Below are 21,405 nucleotides of genomic sequence, written 5' to 3' on the forward strand. Positions count from 1 at the left end.
TGACAACCCCAGACTGTCTCTTGGGTGAGTGGTCAGCTGCCACTTTATCACCGCCAATGTGAGTCACAGTTACATACATCGAAACAGACTTTTTTCTTTCTTTTCTGTTCTCTTCCTTCCTCCCTCCCTTTCTTCCTTCCTCCCTACTTCCCTCCCTTCCTTCCCTCTTTGTCTCTCTTCCTCCTTCCCTCCCTCCCTCTCTCACTTTTTTTTTTAAAACAAATATACTAGTTTCAGTTTGAATTACAAGCTACTTTTAAAAAGGGCTGAAGAATTCTACACGCGCTTGAATCTAAGTTCCATTTCTCTTCATGGTACAAATATTTCTGATTCCTCTATGTTCAGTCATAACACATCTAATTTATTTATTTTTATATCAAATTGCATGCAAAGAACAAAGCATGTTCTGCAATAATAAGATACTAACGTGACAATTTTAATTACCTCTTGACCTGGCGTAACTTGGCACCGATAGCTATTAAATGTAATTTACCTTGATTTACTTTTATTTTCACATTATCGTGGGTATAAAACCCCAATTCACTATTAAGAGTGGTATACTCGTCTCTCTGATGATAATCAGCTAAGCAATTTATATACGTCCTATAGCCTCATGGAATTGCAGTTTAAAATGATCTTACCTGTAAATAACACAACCCAGAGAAATATTTACACTAGAAAGGGAAACAGTGGGTTCTTCGCATTATATGTTTGCGTTGGAACATCTACTAATTCAGTTTAGCAATTGTTTCAACATTTTAAAGACTCCTGTAAGACTGTTTGACTCCCTGGTGGCACAAATATTTAAGCAATCAGATACGAACGGAAAGGTTGGCAGTTAGAACCTACCGTGAGGCACCCCAGAAGAAAGGCCTGGCAATCTGCTTCAGAAAGGTCATAACCATGAAAATCCTGGGGAGCAGCTCTACTCTGCACACATGGGGTCTCCATGAGGCAGAACTGACCCCATGGCAACTGGTTTGGTAGAATACGGTTCAGGATGATGCAATAGAATTATATCTTTTTCAACCAACGAAAGAATCTATTCCACATCAAAGAGTAATCACTTTTCAACGAGGGAATAAATTAGGTCCATTTCATGGACGTCCAACATCAGTTCAGTTCAGCAAACACTGACCGTGTGCAGGGAGTGTGCTAATTAATGACACACCAATGATGGAATAAGGTAACTAGCACCCCCGCTGCCAAAATCTTACGGTCTACTTTCAGAGTCACTTGGACAGATCATCAAATCATATTTAATAAATATCCCTTTGGAAATATTTGCAGGGTGCAATGGGAGTAAAGAAAATAAGGCTGGCTCATGGATCATTCTTAGAAATTCAGAGAAGTCTCGTTAGAGATTGCAGCTCACCTGGATCTTGGAAGATAGGTGTCATGGACAGAATTGTGTCCCCCTAAAAATATCTGTCAGCTTGGCTGGGTCATGATTCCCAGTGTTGTATGATTGTGTAATCTGATGTGATTTCCTTATGTGCTGTAAACTCTATCACTATGATGAGGTTATATGTGATCTCCTCATGTGTTGTAAATTCTATCACTGTGATGAGGTTATACTGATGAGGTTGACAAGATTGGATAGTGTCTTAATGCAATCTCTTTAGAGATATAAAAGAGAGAAGTGAGCAGAGACACATGGGAACCTCATACCACCAAGAAAGCAGTGCCGGGAGTAGAGTTCATCCTTTGGACCTGAGGTTCCTGCGCAGAGAAGCTCCCAGACCAAGGGAAGACTGATGCATCTCAAGGAGCTTTCTCCAGAGCCGACAGAGAGAGAAAGCCTTCTCCTGGAGCTGATGCCCTGAATTTGGACTTGTAGCCTACTGGACTGTGAGGGAATAAATTTCTCTTTGTCAGAACCATCCACTTGTGGCATTTCTGTTGGAGCAGCACTAGATGACTAAGACAATAGCACAGGTTGGCCAGGTGAAGACTGAGGGAGGGGCCTCCCAGCCTTGAGTGGATGCAGGCTAAGAGGCAGCCATGGACTGGGGAGCGTAAGCCGTTTGCATCAGTGACCTAATGTGAGATGTGCAGCTGACGGGACAGCTAGTTACTGCAGAGGTAACGGGGGAGGGAGGGGGCCTATATCCAAGCTAAACTGTAGACTTTACAGGCAATGGAGCATCATTGAAGGGTTTTAAGCACAGGTGTGATGTGGTCAGATTTGCTTTTTAGAGTTAATCTTAGTAAAATGCTTCACAAAGAGTAGAATTCAAGCAGTGCTGATAGCATTGATGAACCCGAGTCCCAAGTATATTGATTCCCCCAAGCCATCAATGTACTAACTCTCATTTCACTTCATCTATGTGTGTGTGTGCGCGTCAGGAACCCTGGTGGCGCAATGGTTAAGCGCTTATCTGCTAAACGAAAGGTTGGTGGTTCACATCCCCCCAGAGGTGCCTCAGAAGAAAGGTCTGGTGATCTACTTCCAAAAAATCAACTATTGAAAACACTATGGAGCACATTACTACTCTGACACACGTGGGGTTGCCAGGAGTCACAGTCCACTCAATTACACATGGCTACTGGTAACTCCAGCGGTGGAACCAATTACTGTCTCACTTCCCTCTGAATCGCTGCATCTTTGCAAAAACTATTTCTTGTCTGGAATAGTCCTTGCCTTCCCCCCTAATTTCTAACTCTTTTTTGAGTGGGTGATACATTACCCATTACCGACCAGGCAACGTCCCCTTCTCCTTTGCTCTGCCATAGATGTCAGCATAGAGGATTAAACCTATCTTCTTGCCATCCCTCCCACAAAGATCCACGCAGCTGGAGGACAGGGACTGTGCTTTGAATTACTTCTCAGTGCTGGAGTGCAGTGCACCGAAAATAAATGCTTAGTGGATAAACTACAAAGCTAAGTCTCTGAGACCCTTCTATATTATGTGACATAACCCATGTAATTCAAACGGAAAAATGCAGGTGACGTCCAGAACGGTTTCCTCTTTTTCTGTCCTGTTGAACTAATGTAAACTTTCTTGCCCAGATCAACGACTGTCTATAGGTGGCAGCCTCCCTGGGCGGCAGAGAGCCGGCAGAAGCCCGTGGTCCCGGAGGACGATGCTGGCGTGGGGAACACAGTCGTGCCATTAGCAGGTTGTGAAAAGGACAGGGCACGGCTGCTCTTCCGTCTGTGTTTGGCTTCTCCAGAGATGTTTCTGCAGGTCGCTTCTTTCCCACCATAATCGGCATTGGACGACTATGTTGTTGTCGCTGTTGGGTGCCATCCAGTCGAGTCCGAATCATAGAGGCTCCATGTGACAGAGTGGAACTGCCCCACAGGGTTTCTGAGGCTGAAATCTCTATGGGGGGCAGGTCACCACAGAGCAGGTCTTTTCTCCCACAGAGTAGCTGGTGGGTTCAAACAGCTGGACATTTCCATTAGCAGCCATGTGACTAAGCACTGTGCCATCAGGGCTCCTTGGGGGACTACCTAGGCTTTGTTAGTACTCACCCAAATCGCACGCATAGGTAAAAGTTGCTTTAGCTGAGTGTACCCTCGCGTCCCAGGTGCTGATCTTCCTCACGGACACCTGGATCAAAACTGCTTCGGTTTATCCTTAAGTATGCTCGCTGCTTTAACAAACACACTGTGTGTGGCTTTTCTAAGACGTGTATCTGCGCATTCCAGCCCTCAGTGATTTTGACAAATGACTGGACTGAGGCTTCTCCCTCCAGCGCAGGGCAGGGGGTTTGCATCATGGTCTGGAAGCGGGCCCACTGCCGTCCCAGCAAGGGTGTACTGCCGCTTTGAAAACAGCAGCTGGTGCTGGTTCTAACTGAACTTGAGGGAAAACCGACCGCAGGGGGCTGACTAATGTAAACTGAGCGTGGACTCCTGGAAGCTGGGATTCAGACTGGACTGCAGCTGAGTCAGGGAACAGCAGGAGGGTTCACGGACGGGGCCTGGAACGAAGCTTCTCCACCCCAAGAGTGAACTGCCCTTTTCCGGCCTCGAGAGGGACCTGATTTCTCAAGTGACCTGGCTGTGGAAAGAGGGGGCGCAGCGGGCACAGAGGGGGCACCACGCGTTCACAGCGCAGCACACGCGTGTAGCGGTCTCCCTCTGCGTTGTCCAGCAAACTGTGAAGTACAGAAGCACAACCCCACTCCCTAACCTGCAGGTCTAAGATGGATCTCAGATGAGCCCTCCAAAGGGTTCCTAGGAAGAAGAGAGAATTCATCTCTCCCCCGCAGGAGGGATCAAAGCCGAGAGTTGTCCCTGGGACCCTGCAGTGCACCACCTCTGAGAAGCACATGGGGGTGTGACGCATCACCCACTCAAAGATGCAGGTGTCCTTCCTCACTGAAAATCAAACAAAGCCCTCAGCACATCAGCCTCTAAGTTCAAGGGAAACAGAGGGTCCTAGGGCCCACTGTAGTCTGAATTCCAGGACAGATAAACAGATCAGAGCCACTTTTAGAAAATTGTCCATAATAAATATATTTAGCACGTCCTTTTTCTTATTATAAGCACGAACTTTTTTTTTTTTTTTTTTTTGTAAAAGAGATCAATGTCATTTGCTTTCTTCAAATGTAAACAAATGAGAAATAATTCTGTCTGGATATTTGCTGTGGTTAAGGGGATGGCCAGCCAAGAAATGTTGACAGGACCACAGTTAGCAGGATGATTGACTGTTCGTTTGCAGACTAAAGAAAATAGACTGCCGTTTAAAAAAAAAAAAAAAAAAAAAAAGTAATAGCTTGTTTAGATTATATAAGGAGAAGGAAGAAAGATATTAACAAATAGATGTTTTGATTCTATAAGCTGCACGGTTCAATATGGTGGCCACTAGCCACCATGGTTATTTAAATTCAAATCAAAACAATCAAAATTAAGTGGAATTTAAAGTTTAGTTTCTCAGTTGCCTTAGCTGTATTTCAACTGCTCAGTAGCCACAATTGGCTAGTGGCCACAGTCAGCTGAGAACACTTACACCTGGGCAGAAAATCCTATTGGAGACCACGAATCTAGAGCTATTTTTAGCTTTAATTTCTAACATGACTTCAATACTTGCATTAGTTTCCTATTGCTGCTGTAACAAATTACCACAAACTTGGTGGCTTAAAACAACAGAAATTCCTTCCGTCACAGCTCTGGAGGCCAGAGGTACCAAATCAGGGTTAGTGGGCTGAAACTGAGGTGTAAGCAGGGCTCGGATACCTTTGGAGGCTCTAGGGAAGAATCTGTCCCCGGCCTCTTCCAGCTTCTGTTGGCTGCAGCCATTCCTTGGAGTGAGGTCACATCACTCCAATCTCTGCCTCCATAATCACACAGCCTCTTTCTCTTCTGTCTGTGAAATCTGCCTCCCTTTTATAAGGATACGTGTGATACCTGGATAAACCAGGATAATCTCCCCTGCTCAAGATACTTAATTTAATCACACCGGCATAGACTTTGCCGTATAAAGTAACGGTTACGTGTTCCAGGGACAAGGACCTGACATCTTTGTGGCCATCGTTCAGCCTACTACCATGTTATTTTTCTATCTTTAGAGAAGAATGTATTTGTTTTAGAGAAATAGGCGATACATGTATGAACTTGGGTTCACAGTCTTCAACAAAGTTAAACTCAGAAGGATAGATGAGTAGAGAGCATACATATTTGCATACATAATAGATATGACAGATGAGAGACAGAGAGATAGAAAGAAAGGATGAAGTGAGATGAGAGAAGTTTCTTCTTGTTAGTAGTTTATCGATATACCATGACATATGAAGACTCAGAACTTGGTCGACCTGATACCAGCAAATCATAGCTCTACCAGGTTGAAACTTCAAGAGTCTCCGAAGACGGATATTATTAGCATTGGACTTCCCCAAGTAAAATAGAGGGTGGTTTATTTTTAAGATTGCTAAAACTAGAATAGAGTTATCTTCAGGGGGAGAATTGAAACCAAGAAAAGCCTAAATTTTACGTGAGGATATGTTAAACTCCTGTAAGAAAGCCACCAAAGTGAAGGCTTAGCTCAAGCCAACGCCGCTGTTGCAACCAACCTGACACTGCTCATTTGCACGTTCTCTTTGATTTCTGAAGTGACTAGTGTTTCTGAATTTATGCAGCATTCCACACACAGGCTCCCATTCTCAGAGAGAAGAAAGAATTCTGTATTCTCAACCCGACCTCAGTTTTCTCATCTCTAAAATAAAGAGTTTGGAACTCATGATTGCTAGAAAAAAAATTCAATTCTAAGGAGACATAATTTAGCACCTGGAATTTAGCTAGATCCTTTGGAAAATTCACATCGCAATTTCTTTATCGATGTTGTCAACTCATCATTTACTCGGCCGGTATCTACTGGTATAAATGTTAACACAATTTCCCAGTGCTCCGCGATTTCCCCCGGAGAGGTGGATACCCCAGCAAAGTCTGACTTTCTCTTTTGCTTCAGGTAGCTTTCCTCCCCGTCTTGTGACCACCAACAATTCGGCTTGACAGAAAAGCCCATGATGGCACATAACTCACAATTTCACATTCTGCTTTCAGAGACGAGCGAGCGCCTTGTCGTATGTTAGCCACACCTGAGTCAGCACGGTTTGCTCTTTGGAAAGCTCTCCTGCCTTCCCGGAAGGTCCTTCTTGAGCAACGTCGTCAACAGTGTTGCCTTTAAAATTATTACTTTTAAAGAAAATGCTCTTCAAAAATCAGATGCATGTCCAGATGTCATAAGCAGAATGAAAAGGGGAAAAAAAAAAAAAAAAAAAAGGCAGCGAGCTGGCAGTAAAAACTACTCAAATCAATTAGAAAACAAGTAAAAGATAACCCAACAGAAACGTGGGCAAATTTTTTTACAAACACCTCAAAAAGAGGCTATCCAAATGACCAATAAGCATCTTTAGAAGTCAGGGAAACATAACATTAAAACTAGCATGAAATATAAAGAAACACTCACCAGAATGGCTAAAATTTGAAAAAAGACAACACTAACTTCTTGTAAATTCACGGGACAATAGGCCTCTACACTGCTTGTGAGAGTGAAAATTGACACATCCACTGTGGGAGTGTTTGTTTCAGTCATGACAAAACCTGAACATACGTATCTGCTGGCTTAGGATCATCCCTTCCGGCGTCTATATCCACAGGAGCCTCGGTGGCATAGTGGTTAAGTGCTTGGGTGTTAACCTAAAGGTTGGTGGTTTGAACCCACCGGCTGCTCTGCGGGAGAAAGGTGTGGCAGTCTGATTTTGTAAAGATGTACAGCCTTGGAAACCCCATGGGGCAATTCTGCTCTGTCCTATAGGGTTGTTACAGTCAGAATTGACTCCATGGCAATGGGTTTGCGTTTTTTTTGTTTGAGTCTATATCCATCAGAGATGTTTATAGCAATTCTATCAGAATAGCCCAAATCTGCAGACTAGTCAAATGTCCATCAACTTGAGAATGAACAAATGATTGGAGAATATTTACACAACAGAATAATAACACCAATGAAAGAAAGCAAACAGATGCCTCAGATAACAACACACAGGATTCTCTCAAACATTACTTTGATCCACAGACACTACACACAAAATAATGTCTATTTTATGATTCCAAGGAAAAACTGATCTATAGTGATAAAAAGCAGGCGTTTTTGGCTGGTTTGTTTTGGTTTTGACGTTGAGGAGTAGCAGTACCGTAGGGGCTTCTGGGCTGTGGATGCGTATTTCATCAACATTTGGTGGTTTCCTGCGTGTCCACTGTTGGAATTAAGGAGCAGGAAGCAGAACAGGGGTTACCAGCTCCAGCTCTGGTTCCCCTTTCTGCTGCTTAGGCTCTGCGCCTCTGGGCAAACTTCCCTTTTCCTGTTTTTGTCATCATTACTACCACTGGATCGACTGTCCAGCTTTCTCTCTCCATGTCCACATTGTTTCTTCTTTACTGTGGTATTACTAATGTCAGGCGTAGTTTCTGGCACATACTGAATGCTCCGCAAAGAGTTGTAAATGGAATAAATTGTATACGTCATGGTTTCCATGAAGACCATTAAATATTTTCATTTATTCAAAGGTCGACATGCTCAGATTGCAGCCCTGGTGGTGCAGTGGTTAAGAGCTCGGCGGCTGACCGAAAGGTTGACAGTTCGACTCCACCAGCTGCTCCTTGGAAACCCTATGAGGCAGTTCTACTCTGTCCTATAGAGTTGCTAAGAGTCGGAATTGACTCAATGGCAACGGGTTTGTTTACGGCCCTCATAAAAACTTTCATGCTAAGAAAAATATCATATTTTAGCTTGGCCTTCCTATCCTGATGCGAGCAGCAAGAAAGTGTGAAAACAGGGACCTGCTTCCACGGATACCCAGGCCACACAACCACAAGGATCCTAATTTATCAACCTCAACCCGAGGTTTCTCCTTTTCAAATATTTCGTAAGACTTCAGGCAACATAAGTAACAAGCTTTGTGGTTTACGTCTTGAGAACAGAAATTATGCTCCAAATCTTTTACTCAAGGTATTTTTAAAATGTCCTTCCATGTGTGTGTGATACCCATTTCATATATGCAGTGAAACAACCTTATATTTCATTTATGATAAAATAGGAAGGTAGGGCACTGGCAGACGAAGCCAGTGATGCTAACGATGGAAAAGGAGCGTTATGTTTGAGATGGAGTTGACACCCCGCGGGTGCAGTCACTCACAGTAGGGGCAGCCGTAGACCTCGGCACGCAGCCCGATGCGGCCCTCCGCGTTCCAGTCCAGGGGCACCAGGCGCACATAGCGCGCGGTCACCGGGTGCTGCAGGTCGTGCCGGACCACACCGTCCGAGTTGATGTTCCCGGGGAAGGCCTGGGAGAAGAAAGGGCACTGATATTAGGAAAAAATACACTTTAGACACAAGCGCGTTCTCTATGTGCTAAAGTAAACTCAGATTTTCCCATCCAGTGGCAGGGTTGTACGCTCTTTGCGTCCCGGGAAATTTGAACAAAGCTTCCACACACCTTTCATTTCAAAGCAAGTCCAGTTTGGAATGAGAAGTGGGCCAAAGTTTCCGCGGCCCCTTCAAATGCATAAATACACCAACAGGTTAGGATAAGGAAACCATCTATAGCACCCACTGTGACATTCAACGCACGTTTAAATCATGAGCCCCAGCGTTCTGGAGTTTGCAGAGTCCAGCCATGTTTCTCTCTTTCTGAAAATATTCACCCGGATTACCTTCTCCTGTCACCTGTAGGAATCAAAGACAACTTTGCAACATCACTGAGTGAAAATGGCAATTGAGCACTGAGACACAGTTTTTAATTCTTCTGGAATCCAAATTACTGGGGTCCACGAAGTTGGGGTGACCCACCCAGGCCATTTGCCCTTAGATGTCCTTTTGAGGCTTGGACCTTGAAGAAACTGGTTTTCTTGTGTGTGTGTGTGTGTGTGTGTGTGTGTGTGTATAAACATCATTTTTAAATTTTTTCCCATACAAAAATTTATACATACACTGTCATGTGACCCTAACTGCTCTCCCCATACCATGACAGCACACTTGTCCTCTCCACACGATTCCCCATGTCCGTTCAATCACCTCCTAATCCTGTCTGCCTTCCAGAAGCTAGTCTTCTAAAAGTCACCTTAGAGTCAAACAATGGTCTAGGTAAACCAGTAAGACCGTTTTGCCTTGGGCTCTTTGGCAGAACTCAGTCAGTTTCAGGAAACAGACTCCAATGGTCAGACTGGGAGCTGTGTTTCAGGGTAAGTCAGTAATTATTTTAATTGTTCTTAAAGATAATGACGTATGAAATCCTTCCTGACTACACATTGTTTATCACTTCTGTTCTGGCCCTTTTCCATGGCAATGCCCATAAGGTGGGGTATATGTGTCTTCAGAGGGTCTCTCACCTGAGGGACATTTTTGACTCTCTAGTTGAAATGTACATAGATCAAGAGGCAGTCGTTCAAACAGAACAAGGGGACACTGCTTGGTTTAAAGTCAGGAAAGGTGTGTGTCAGGGTTGCATCCTTTCACCATATTTATTCAATCTGTATGCTGAGCAAATAATCTGAGAAGCTAGACTATATGAAGAAGAATGGGCATCAGCATTGGAGGAAGACTCATTAACAGCCTGCGTTATGCAGATAACACAACCTTGCTTGCTGAAAGTGAAGAGGACTTGAAGCACTTGCTGATGAAGAGCAAAGACCACAGCCTTCAGTATGGATTACACCTCAGCATAAAGAAAACAAAATCCTCACAACTGGACCAATAAGCGACATCCTGATAAACGGAGAAAAGATTGAAGTTGTCAAGGATTTCATTTTACTTGGATCCACGGTCCACACCCATGAAAGCAGCGTCAAGAAATCAAATGACACATTGCATTGGGCAGATCTGACGTAGAAGACCTCTTTAAAGTGTTAAAAAGTAAAGGTGTCACCTTGAAGACTACGACGCACCTGACTCAAGCAGTGGTGTTTTCAGTCGTCTCCTATGCATGTGAAAGCTGGCCAATGAATCAGGAAGACCAGAGAAGAACTGACGACTTTGAATTGCGGTGTTGGCCAAGAATGCTGAATATACCATGGACTGCCAAAAGAATGAACAAATCTGTCTTGGAAGAAGTACAACCAGAATGCTCCTTAGAAGCAAGGATGGAGAGACTACGTCTCACATACTTTGCACATGTTATCAGGAGGGCCAGCGAAAAAGAGGAAGACCCTCAACGAGATGGACTGACACAGTGGCTGCAGCAATGTGCTCCATCATAGCAATGATTTTGAGGACAGTGCAGGACCGGGCAGTGTTTTGTTCTGTTGTACATAAGGTTGCTACGAGTCCGAACCAACTTGACGGCACCTAACAACAACAACAATTGAAATGTTACCCCAGTTTGCAAATCATGTATTTAATAAACTTAGATCGATTTCTATTATTGGCTTAATGTGATTTTTTTGTTTTAACAAGTTGTACAGAGATAAGGTTTTTCTGCCTTTTTGTGGAATATACGCATTATGAAAATTTTGCAGACGAACAGTAACATAGTAACATTTAAATTTCCTTTTCTCTCAATATAGAAGACTTTGCCAAAAGCTCAGGTCCCCGTGAGTCTTATTTCATGTAGAAAGTTCACAACATCTTTTTTTTTTTTTTTTTTTTTGTAGCAGAGAACAAATGGATATTCCTTGGGCATAGATATCATTTATTCAACAAACATTTATAAATCCTCTATTGCATAATTGGTAAATTGGTATACGGCTACCACTACCAGTTGCTGTCGAGCCAGTTCTGATTATGGAAACTCCATGTGTCAGAGTAGAACTGTGCTCCATAGGTTTTTAAATGGCTGATTTTTTGGAAGTAGATCACCAGGTCTTCCTTCCGAGGTGCCTCTGGGTGGGCTGGAACCTCCAGACTTTATGTGAGCAGGGAGCACATTAACCATTAGCACCACCCAGGGACTCCCTCTCTTTGAATAGCAGCATGCAAAGAATTTAAGATGCTCAGCATAATAGCGAGTTGCCTAAGTTTAGCTTTTCAGAGAAGATATATTTCATACTCTTGAGCAAACGCATGCCATATGGTATTTTCTTGAAGATTCACAGCATCAAGAGGCTTTTTTTTTTTTTTTGCATTTCTTTTCAAATCTAGACATATTGGAATGTAAAACCCACTGCCATCGAGTCAATTCCGACTCATACCGACCCCATGGGGTTTCCAAGACTATAAATCTCTACGGAAGCAGACTGCCACATCCTTCTCCTGTAGAGCCACTGGTGATGTTGAACTGCCAATCTTTTGGTTAGCAGTCAATTGCTTTATCCCCTAGATACCATCATAATAGAAATTTTTACCATTCTGAAAGAACAGTGAAGGCATTACCCATCACTGCCTTGCATCTTAAAGTATACATATGTCTCCTTTATATAACAGCATTTGGGAAAGTTAAGGAACATAAATGGAAGTGTAGCTACTGATTTAATAACAATAATAGCTAATATTTATGCCATTTTATTATTTAAAGGTGTTTTTGTACACACTGTGTTGCTTGTGCTCTATAGAAAACTTTAAGTTTGGTAGAGATGCTATTTTTTCACATCAGAAAACTCAGGCCCATCCAGCTATCCCGCTCCTTGGAATATATCCTAGAGAAACAAAAGCTGTCACACGAATAGATATATGCGTACCCATGTTCACTGCAGCACTGTTCACAATAGCAAAAAGATGGAAACAACCAGGTGCCCATCAAGGGATGAATGGAGAAACAAATTATGGTCTATCCACACAATGGAATACTATGCAATGATAAAGAACAATGATGAAGCCGTGAAACATAACATGGAGGAAGCTGGAGGTCATTATGCTGAGTGAATTTAGTCAGTCACAGAAGGACAATTATTGTATAAGACCACTATTATAAGAACTCAAGAGAAGGTTTAAACACAGAAGAAAACATTCTTTGATGGTTATGAGGGTGGGGAAGGAGGGGGAGTGTTATTTACTAACTAGATAGTAGATAAGAATTATCTTAGGTGAAGGGAAGGACAGCACACACTACAGAGGAAATCAGCACAACTGGACTAAACCAAAGCTAAGAAGTTTCCTGAATATAGTCGAACACTTTGAGGGACAAAGTAGCAGGGGTAGGGGTCTGGGGACCATGCTTTCAGGGGACATTTAAGTCAATTGGCATAATAAAGCTTATTAAGAAAATGTTCTGTATCCTACTTTGGTGAGTGGCATCTGGGGTCTTAAAAGCTTGCAAGTGGCCATCTAAGATGCATCAATTGGTCCCAACCACCTGGAGTAAAGGAGAATGAAGAACACCAAAGACACAAGGAAAGTATTTGCCCGAGAGACAGAAAGGGCCATATAAACCAGAGACTCAATCAGCCTGAGACCAGAAGAACTAGATGGTGCCCGGCTACCACCAATGACCACCCTGACAGGGAACACAACAGAGAGTCCTGGAAGCAGCAGGAGAAAGGTGGGGTGCAGAACTCAAATTTTAGTAAGAAGACCAGACTTAATGGTCTGACTGAGACTGGAGGTACCCCGGAAAGCATGGGCCCTGGATTCTCTATCAGCCCAGAACCAAAACAATTTCTAAGACCAACTCTTCAGTCAGGGATTGGACTGGACTGTGGGACATAAAGTGATACTCATGCGGAGTGTGCCTCTTAGCTCAAGTAGACACAAAAGTCTAAATGGGCAGCTTCTGTCCAGAGGTGAGATGGGAAGGCAGAGAGGGTTAGGAGCTGGTTGAAGGACATGGGGAATCAGGGGTGGAAAGGAGGAATGTGCTGTCACAGTATGGGGAGAGCAATTAGAGTCACATAACAGTGTATGTATAAATTTTTGTATGGGAAAAAAATAGAAAAAAAGAAAAGAAAACTCAGGCCCAAAATGTTTAGATACCTTGCTAGGTATCAAGTAAGGGACAAAGCAGGAACAAAATAATAATGGTGTCCACCTCCACCTTTGTTTGAGAATGAACTTTTCAGCTGAGAATAAAGGTTTTTTCCCATTTAGCCACTGCTGAAGAATTTCTAAGAGCAGAAGCAAAGTTAAAATAATGCTAGAGATTTATTGTTGATCACACAATTTGCAAATTGGGCAACACACGGCATGACACTGAGTTTTGGCAAAGCAATGGGGTAGGACTGGGTTTTCACAGTTTGAGGAGCAGAGAAAGTCAGGGACGTCCAGGTGGTTCCCATCAGCCTTCAGATATTCATCCAAATATCCCTTGAATTCCTTTCATCCTTGGAAATGTCGGTTTCACTAGGAAGATGAACAACACAGGTTTCCAGGGGGCTAGGCATTGGTTTGTCTGGAATGTAGGGGCTGAAGATGCAGGATGTTGGTTACACATACAAACATCTAAACAAACGAGTTGCTTCCTCTAAAAGGCAGGTTACTTATTATCCTAAACTTTTGCCCCATAAGCTCAGGATTTTGGGCATGTTCTCCAGGCTTCGCAGAAATGTTGTCCTCAGTTCCCACATTTTGTTTTCAACCTCCACAGCACACAGATTTTATTTTTGATATTGATTGTGGAATTATCGATTTTTGATATGTAATTTTTATTATAACACATTTTGAACTCCCATTTGATGTCCGGGCTATTCATTGGATGTTATGTATCTTTTTCCTTCTTCATTTTTATATCCTCAAATTCTGACATCATAATATTGTTTCTCACACGTTTTGCCAAAACATGCTCCTGCGGTGGGCACGGGCACCGAAAGTTCTCTGACTTTTCTGTGTGTGTGTAAACCTCTTCTTGAGTTTCTATAATAGTATCCTCATACAATATTTGTCCTTTTGTGACTGACTTATGTCACTCAGCACAATGCCCTCCAGGTTCATCCATGTTATGAGATGTTTCGCGGACTCATCATTGTCCTCTGATGTTTTAATATGACTGATTGAAAGATGGTCACTAAACGTAAAGGGTAGACTCCTCAGCCACAGGACAGGCCATTTAGCAGCAATGACCAAACTGTCATGGGCCTTAAAAAGGAGCATTTTTTCACTTCATCTGACTTCTTTTCACATTCACTGGCAGTTTTTCATAGAAGAAAGAGTGAAAACAAGATATAAGCTAAGATATATAGCTACATTTTACACAACTTTTAGGATTTGGAGGTCTGCATAAAAAAATTGAAATGAATTAGAATCTTTCTGGGATTGGACGATACCCTTTAACATTCAAACATAGGCACACATCGTACAGTAGCCTGTGCTTTGTGGATACAGGGAAACACCTCCCTCACGGGAAGGCGGAGAAACCCACTCACGGCAGCTGTGGGCTACACGCTGCTGCGGTGAGATGCCCTTTGCTGGCTGTGATTTGTGTGTAAGATCAGAAAGACGGGTTTTCTTTGTTTTTCTTTTTACTGACACAAAGCTTTATGTTCAGTAAAGCTAAGAACAATATAATAAAACATTAAACTTAAACCTATGGACTAACTTGTAGGGTTACTTGTCCTATAAATTGTGTAAATATACAACAGCATTAGAGCTGTTATCTAAAACTTTTTCAACATTATGCGAGTCATTGAGAATATGAATTTTAGAATAATCTAAAAATCACTCAAGTGTCAGTAACTGAAAAGTCCCCTCCTCACCCATGTGCACAAGATCTTTCTTGTAGCTCAAACAATAGTTTAGTCAGTCTCAGACAGGGCGCAGCAACATTTTCTGTAGAGGGCCAGATAGTAATGCTTCAGGCTTTGCCGCCCCATCCCTCTCTGTCCCGTATCCTTCTTCTTTTTCCTTTTATTTTCTTTAACGATTAAAAAATATGAAAACCATTCTGAGCTCCCAGGCTATAAAAGGGCAGGCAAGGGCCACATTTGGCCTGCAGGCTGCAGTTTGCTAAAGCCTGGTCTCAGAGAACCTTGTCCTCACGCTAATGCCTCAGTTTGGAGGATGTAAATGTCTAGCATCAGTCAAGGACAATCCAGCCACTTGGCATTTAAAAACCAGTCAACTGTGGTAAAGGATTCTATAAGCCCTGTGTGGTTACTTCCATCCTGTTGGCTGCAATGCATGGCGACCCCATGTGCAACAGAAGGAAACGCTGCCCGGTCCCGCTCCATCTTCACTGTCGTCGGTATGCTCGAGTCCATTGTTGCGGCCGCTGTGTATTTTAAGTGTCTTCCAACCTAGGGGCTTATCTTCCAGCACTGTACCAGACCGCGTTTTGTTGATCCATGGAGTTTTCACTGTCTAATTTTCGTGAGTAGATGGCCAAGTCTTTCTTCCTAGAGTGTCTTAATCTGGAAGTCCTGCTGAAACTTGCCCACCATGGGTGACCCGCTGGTATGTTTGAAATATTGGCGGCATAGCTTCCAGCATCACAGTAACAGAAGCCACCACAGAACGTATGACATACTGACAGACGGGTGGTGGTTGAAAACCCCAGAGCAGATAATTTATCAAACTGGAGGAAAACCTGCAGGGATTTAGGATCATATGGGCATTAGTGAACTAATAATGTCCCTCAAATTCAGTAATACAGGACCTGAAGCATACGTTACGTGGAGAATAAATATATTTAGTCCTCACTAAACCCTCACTTTGTAAGAGACTAAAAATAAGAGATAGCACACTCCCACAGTGAATGAATGAGACTCCACATCTTGCAAGGAAGCAATGCATACTCCACATCTTAGCTTGAAGGTTTGGCGTAAGTCTGAAAAACACATCTTAGACACTGAGCTGCTGTGTGAGTAAACCTTCGGAAGAGCTTTCAGGGTTTCTGACAACAGTCGCCTACGTGGGAAGCCATGTGAGGGTGAAAACGACAACTATGAGCACTTCCCGAAGTGAGAGCCCCGACCTCCCTGATCATGAGCGTCACCACTGGAAGAGAAACATACTGATTATCCCCTTAGCTGGTGTCATAAACCTGTGATCACTATAATCGCTTCTCTTTAAGGGAAATTCTATTTCTCGCCTGGATTTTAGATTTCATTTTCCCACGATAACAATTCGTATGAGATGTGGGAATAGAGCTCCCCTGTTGTGCATTTCTGGATTTAGTGAAGCCCCTGGCTGAGTCAGGAAGGAAGGGTGGCCTGGACCAAGCACCACATCTGAACGACTCCCCAGTGGCCCCCTCACCTGGTGTCTCCTGCTTGTCCTCTTTACCTGGCTGTGTAAACGCACCCTGCAGGACCCAGGTTAGACAGGAGGGCCTTCCTCACCCAGACCCTCAATCCAGTCGCTCTATAAGGACGCTTTCATAGTACTGACACCTTCCTGCCCTCCACTCAGCTGTGCTCACTGAATTATGTCTTTGATCATCTGACTAATGACTTTTCAGAAATGTGTAAGTCAGCTTTGAAGTTTGGGGCCTTCTTCTCCAGCCCACTGCCATATCTGAAGCCTGAGCACAGTGCTGGGCACACAGTAGGTGTTCAATAATTGTCTGTCGATGGCCAAACCCCATGAACTAATGGAAGCCTGCTTCCCCAATGCCCACTTGCCTGCCCCTCACAGGCTCTTGTTGTTTCTGGATGTGCCAGGAACCAGTTCCAGACCATGAATGTTGAATAAGCCATGACCTTGACAATATCCTAGAGGAAAAATGGAATATGCTGGTCTGATTCAGGAAGACGCTAAGACAATGAAGAGAGTGCTCCCAGAGGTACGTGGATGAGATTATAAGTGTGCCAAGTGAGTGGAAATTGCAGGGACCTTGGAAGAAAAAAGTAAAGGTCGTGCAAATGTCAGGGGAGAGATGCCAGGAATGCCTTGAGAGCCGCCCACGAACCTAGCATGTTCTCACGGTGATTGTTCTGCACTCTCCTAAGTGCATACGCTTCATGGATTGCAAACGTGTTGTGGGACAAAGGCCAAGAAACATTCCATCAGTATATGGCGGCAGTACTCTTTCTGGACCCAATTAAATGTACCTTCTTCTCTCTTTCATTTCGTCAAAGTTATGAAAGGACTTTAGAATTATTTTACTTGAATAAGGGAGGCACTCATTAATTCAGAAAAGAATTATGTTGTAAGAACAATAATCTGACTTAAAAACAACTACCACTTGTTGCCTTTGATTTGATTCCGACTCATAGTAACCCCATAAGACAGAGTAGAACTGCCCCATAGGGTTTCTAAGGCTGTAAACCTTTATGGAAGCAGACTGCCACATCTTTCTCCCATGGAGTGGCTGGTGGGTTTGAACCGCTCACCTTTCGGTTAGCAGCCGAGCACTTAACCACTGCGCCACCAGGGCTCCTTTTGACTTAGGAAACCTGGGTAAAATTTTGAAAGATTTAGTCCTTTATTCTGGGTTTTCCTTTCTTCATTTCTCGCGGGGACCCCGAAACGATGATGATCCAGTTCATCCACGAGCTCCTCTGTGCTCAGCCTGTAATGGCATCACTGTCTCCCAGGTTTGTTCCTCTGCAATCTCACCTTCTAATCTCCAGACTCTGTTTCCTTCCTCTCCTTCCCTCCCTCCCTAAGTGGCTTAACAGAACACATGATTATTTCTCACTCTCATTGCAGTTCAATGTGGAAGGAAAGGGGCAAAGGAGCTCTGCTTCACAGAGTCTTACAGTGACTGCTATGGGCTGAATTGTGTTCCCCAAAAAGATACGCTGAAGTCCCAACCTCTGGTACCCATGAAGGTGACCTTGCTTGGATATAGGATCTTTGAAGATGTCATCAGTTAAGTTAGCATGTGGTCGTACTGGAACAGGGTTGGTACTAACCCCATTTGAGGGATGCCTTTGAAAGGGGAGAGCAGGTGCAGAGACAGATACAGAACAGGAGACAGATGAGAAGAGCCGTGTGATGATGGACTCAGATGCAAGCCAAGGAATGCGGGAAGCCACCAGAAGCTGGGAGAGAGGCAGAGAACAGATTCTCACTCAGGGCCCCAGAAGGAATCAACATGGCTGACACCCTGATTCGGACTCCCAGCCTCCAGAACTGGGAGACAATAAAATTCTGTTCTTTAAAGCGACCCGCTTTGTGATTTTTGTTGGGTCAGCCCTGGGACATCAGACAGTGCTCCAGCTCCTACCGTCATGTTGTCCAGCCATCTTCATATCTGGCCCTCGGACCACGGCAGGAGAAGTGGGCGTGGAGGAACATGCAGCGGTTATGGCAGACAGAGACCTGCACACATGCCATTGGCCACATGTCCCTGGCCTCAACCTAGTGCCAAAGGGACCAGGAGAGTAAAACAAGTTTGATAAATGCACAGCATGATCTCTGCCACAGAAGGGTTTGATGACCCTGCTGCATCTTTGAAATTCTGTACTTATCTGTTATATAGTACTCATTATACTGAGTGGAAAATTATATATGTTCAGTTATTGGTCTCCCAACTAGACTGTAGACTATGTGGGCAGTGATATGGTGTTTTATTTTGATGATGATGGAGGTAGCATTTATATACAGTGAATTGTGCAGATCTGAAGGGAATACTTTGAATACTTTTGAGAAGAGCATTCACCCATGTAATCCCCAGCCCCTATCAAGGTGCAGAACATTTTTACTACCCCAGAAATTTCCCTTGACAAGCCCATCAGTCAATTCTCTTCTCAGTCTCTACCACCACTTAGCCAAAGCAACTACTTTTCTGACTTCTATCACCATAGATTAACTGCACTGTTCTTGAACTTCATACAAATGAGATCAAACATCACTGGCTTCTTTCACTCAGAATAATATCGCTGAGATCGCCCATACTGTTATGTGTATCAGAGTTTATTTTTATTGAGCAGTATTTCAGTGTACGAACACATCACAGTTCGTTATCCACTTTTCTGTTGGTGGACACCAGGGATGTTTCCAGTTGCTTGGTTATTAAGGTAAAATTGGTATGAACATTTGTGTAAATACCAGGGGCAGACTTTCTGGTCATAGAGTAGCTACATGTTTAAATCGTTAAGAAACTACTAGTTTTGCTAAATAGTTGTTCCATCAGACATCTATTTTAAATGGCAGCGGAAAAATGTCCGCTGTATATCCTCAAATTCATTACATAATGTGCATCTATATTATCTCTAAGGAGCCCTGGTGACACAATAGTTAAGTACTTGGCTGCTAACCAAATGGTTGGCAGTTTGGACCCACCCAATGGCTCCATGGGAGGAAGACCTGGTGATCTGCTTCCATAAAGATTACAGCTAAGAAAACCCTAGGAGTCAGTGCTACTCACACATGGGATTGCCATGAGTCAGAATGGACTCAACAGCATACAACAACAACCCTATATTATCTTTACTCTCCAAATCCCCCTTAATTTTATTTCATCCTGCATGTCAAATCACAGGAAAGGACACAAATAATTACATCAGTGCTATCAGTTTTTATTCAAGATTTGAAATAAATACGTAGGCAAAGCAAGAGAGATGATTATGAGTACACAGCAAAACACAAGTGTCATCAACCTCAATGATATTAAAGCTGGACATAATTGACATGAGTTTGGAGGCCGAAACAGGTGAAAGATGTGGAAGGAGGGGCAGGTGAGCCGCATCCTCATCTGCAAAGTAAGGCATGAGAAGATATGAACAAAGTTGATAGAACAGCAAACTGACTTGTAAGTATATGACCAAAATGAAAATAAATAAATAAATAAATAAGCAATAGGAATTGAAAATATTTCATATAACTCTTTAAAACAGGCTAGGTGTGAGTGGAGAAAAGTAAGTTAGTAAAATACTGACTGATCAATCGAGAAATCTCTAGTCAATAGGAATTTCAAAGTCAATAAATGAAATAACTGTTCTATAAGTGCATGGGGACAGTAAATCAGAGGATGAGGAGATATTGACGAGACAATTATTTTAAATTAAATTCCTTCGGTATTATTTGAATTTTTAAAAACACCTGTAAACATAAAACCTATTATTGTGGAGTCGATTCCAACTTATTGTGACCCTATAGGACAGAGTAGAACTGCCCCATAGGGTTTCCAAGGAGTGGCTGGTGGATTTGAACTGCAGACCTTTTGGTTAGCAGCCGAGCTCTTAACCACTATGCCACCAGGGCTCTGTATGTATAGTATTTTGATAAAAATATTAAAAACAAACAACAAACATTTTCTTGTGGGACTGTGTCTAAAACAATTTGGCTTCTGGGTTTTCTGGAGACACCATCAGTTGCAAGATTCATCTTGTCTGTAAAAATACAATTGAACAAGTTGTTGGTAGAAGCCCTATATTCCTCGTATTGAGCCCAGAAAGAAATCTCTCAAGTGGGTCCTCATGTAAAAGAAACTATGCTGCATGATGAACAAAGCCCTAAAAGCCATCTGTATAAAAACACAGCCACGAACCTCACACGGGGTTTTTCATAGTTTTCCACAATGAAGCCCCCTGGAAAAATCTCAAAGCCTAATTGAGTAAACACACAACTTTACAATGCTAACCACAATTTCCAGTGCAGGTACTTGACTGCTGACTGGGCGAATCTGGAGATATTTGAGAGGATGGAGAGGAAGGGATGGTTTCCATAGCCTTCAGGCTATCCTCGACAAACACTGCTTTTCTAGGGTATTTGGTAAGTGTTGAGCAATGGTGAATCTGAGAACACACTCGTTGGAAAGTACTTGGAGTACATCTCTTCCTTCATGTGGAGCCAAATGCTCTCATAAGCCTCAGATGAACAAAACTGTCGAGTGTTATTTAGGGCGATGTTCAGCAAAGGCAAAGTAAATTAGCATCATTAACGTGTGTCTTTTCAAAATCTGAAATTCTTGATTTGGATAGCTTTATGCCATGAGATATCATTAACTCTGACACTAAATGCATTCTGTGCTTTGAACGTTAATAATGTTTTACTCTTTCTCAAATCAATATACATATGTTTCCTACCATTTTTATATTCTATAAGATTGTTAATATCCAGGAACACATCCTTGAGATACAGAGAATGAGCAAAAAAAAAAAAAAACTCTTTCTGAGACTACAGAAGCTATTTCTTTTTCAGTATA

General features: G+C 42.9%; 1 protein-coding gene across 1 annotated transcript in view; it reads right to left on the reverse strand.

Annotated features, from left to right (window-relative positions):
• The window catches only part of CNTNAP2 (contactin associated protein 2), a 1,280,693-nt gene that overhangs the window by 1,062,114 nt on the left and 197,174 nt on the right, over window positions 1–21,405 (reverse strand). The window contains exon 3 of the mRNA XM_023736915.1: window positions 8,647–8,794. Within this exon, the coding sequence (XP_023592683.1) occupies window positions 8,647–8,794 (148 nt within the window). The remainder of the gene's footprint in view (window positions 1–8,646; window positions 8,795–21,405) is intronic.

The sequence above is a fragment of the Trichechus manatus genome, unplaced genomic scaffold, assembly GCF_000243295.1.
Source record: "Trichechus manatus latirostris isolate Lorelei unplaced genomic scaffold, TriManLat1.0 scaffold00093, whole genome shotgun sequence".
NCBI classification, from domain to species: domain Eukaryota; kingdom Metazoa; phylum Chordata; class Mammalia; order Sirenia; family Trichechidae; genus Trichechus; species Trichechus manatus.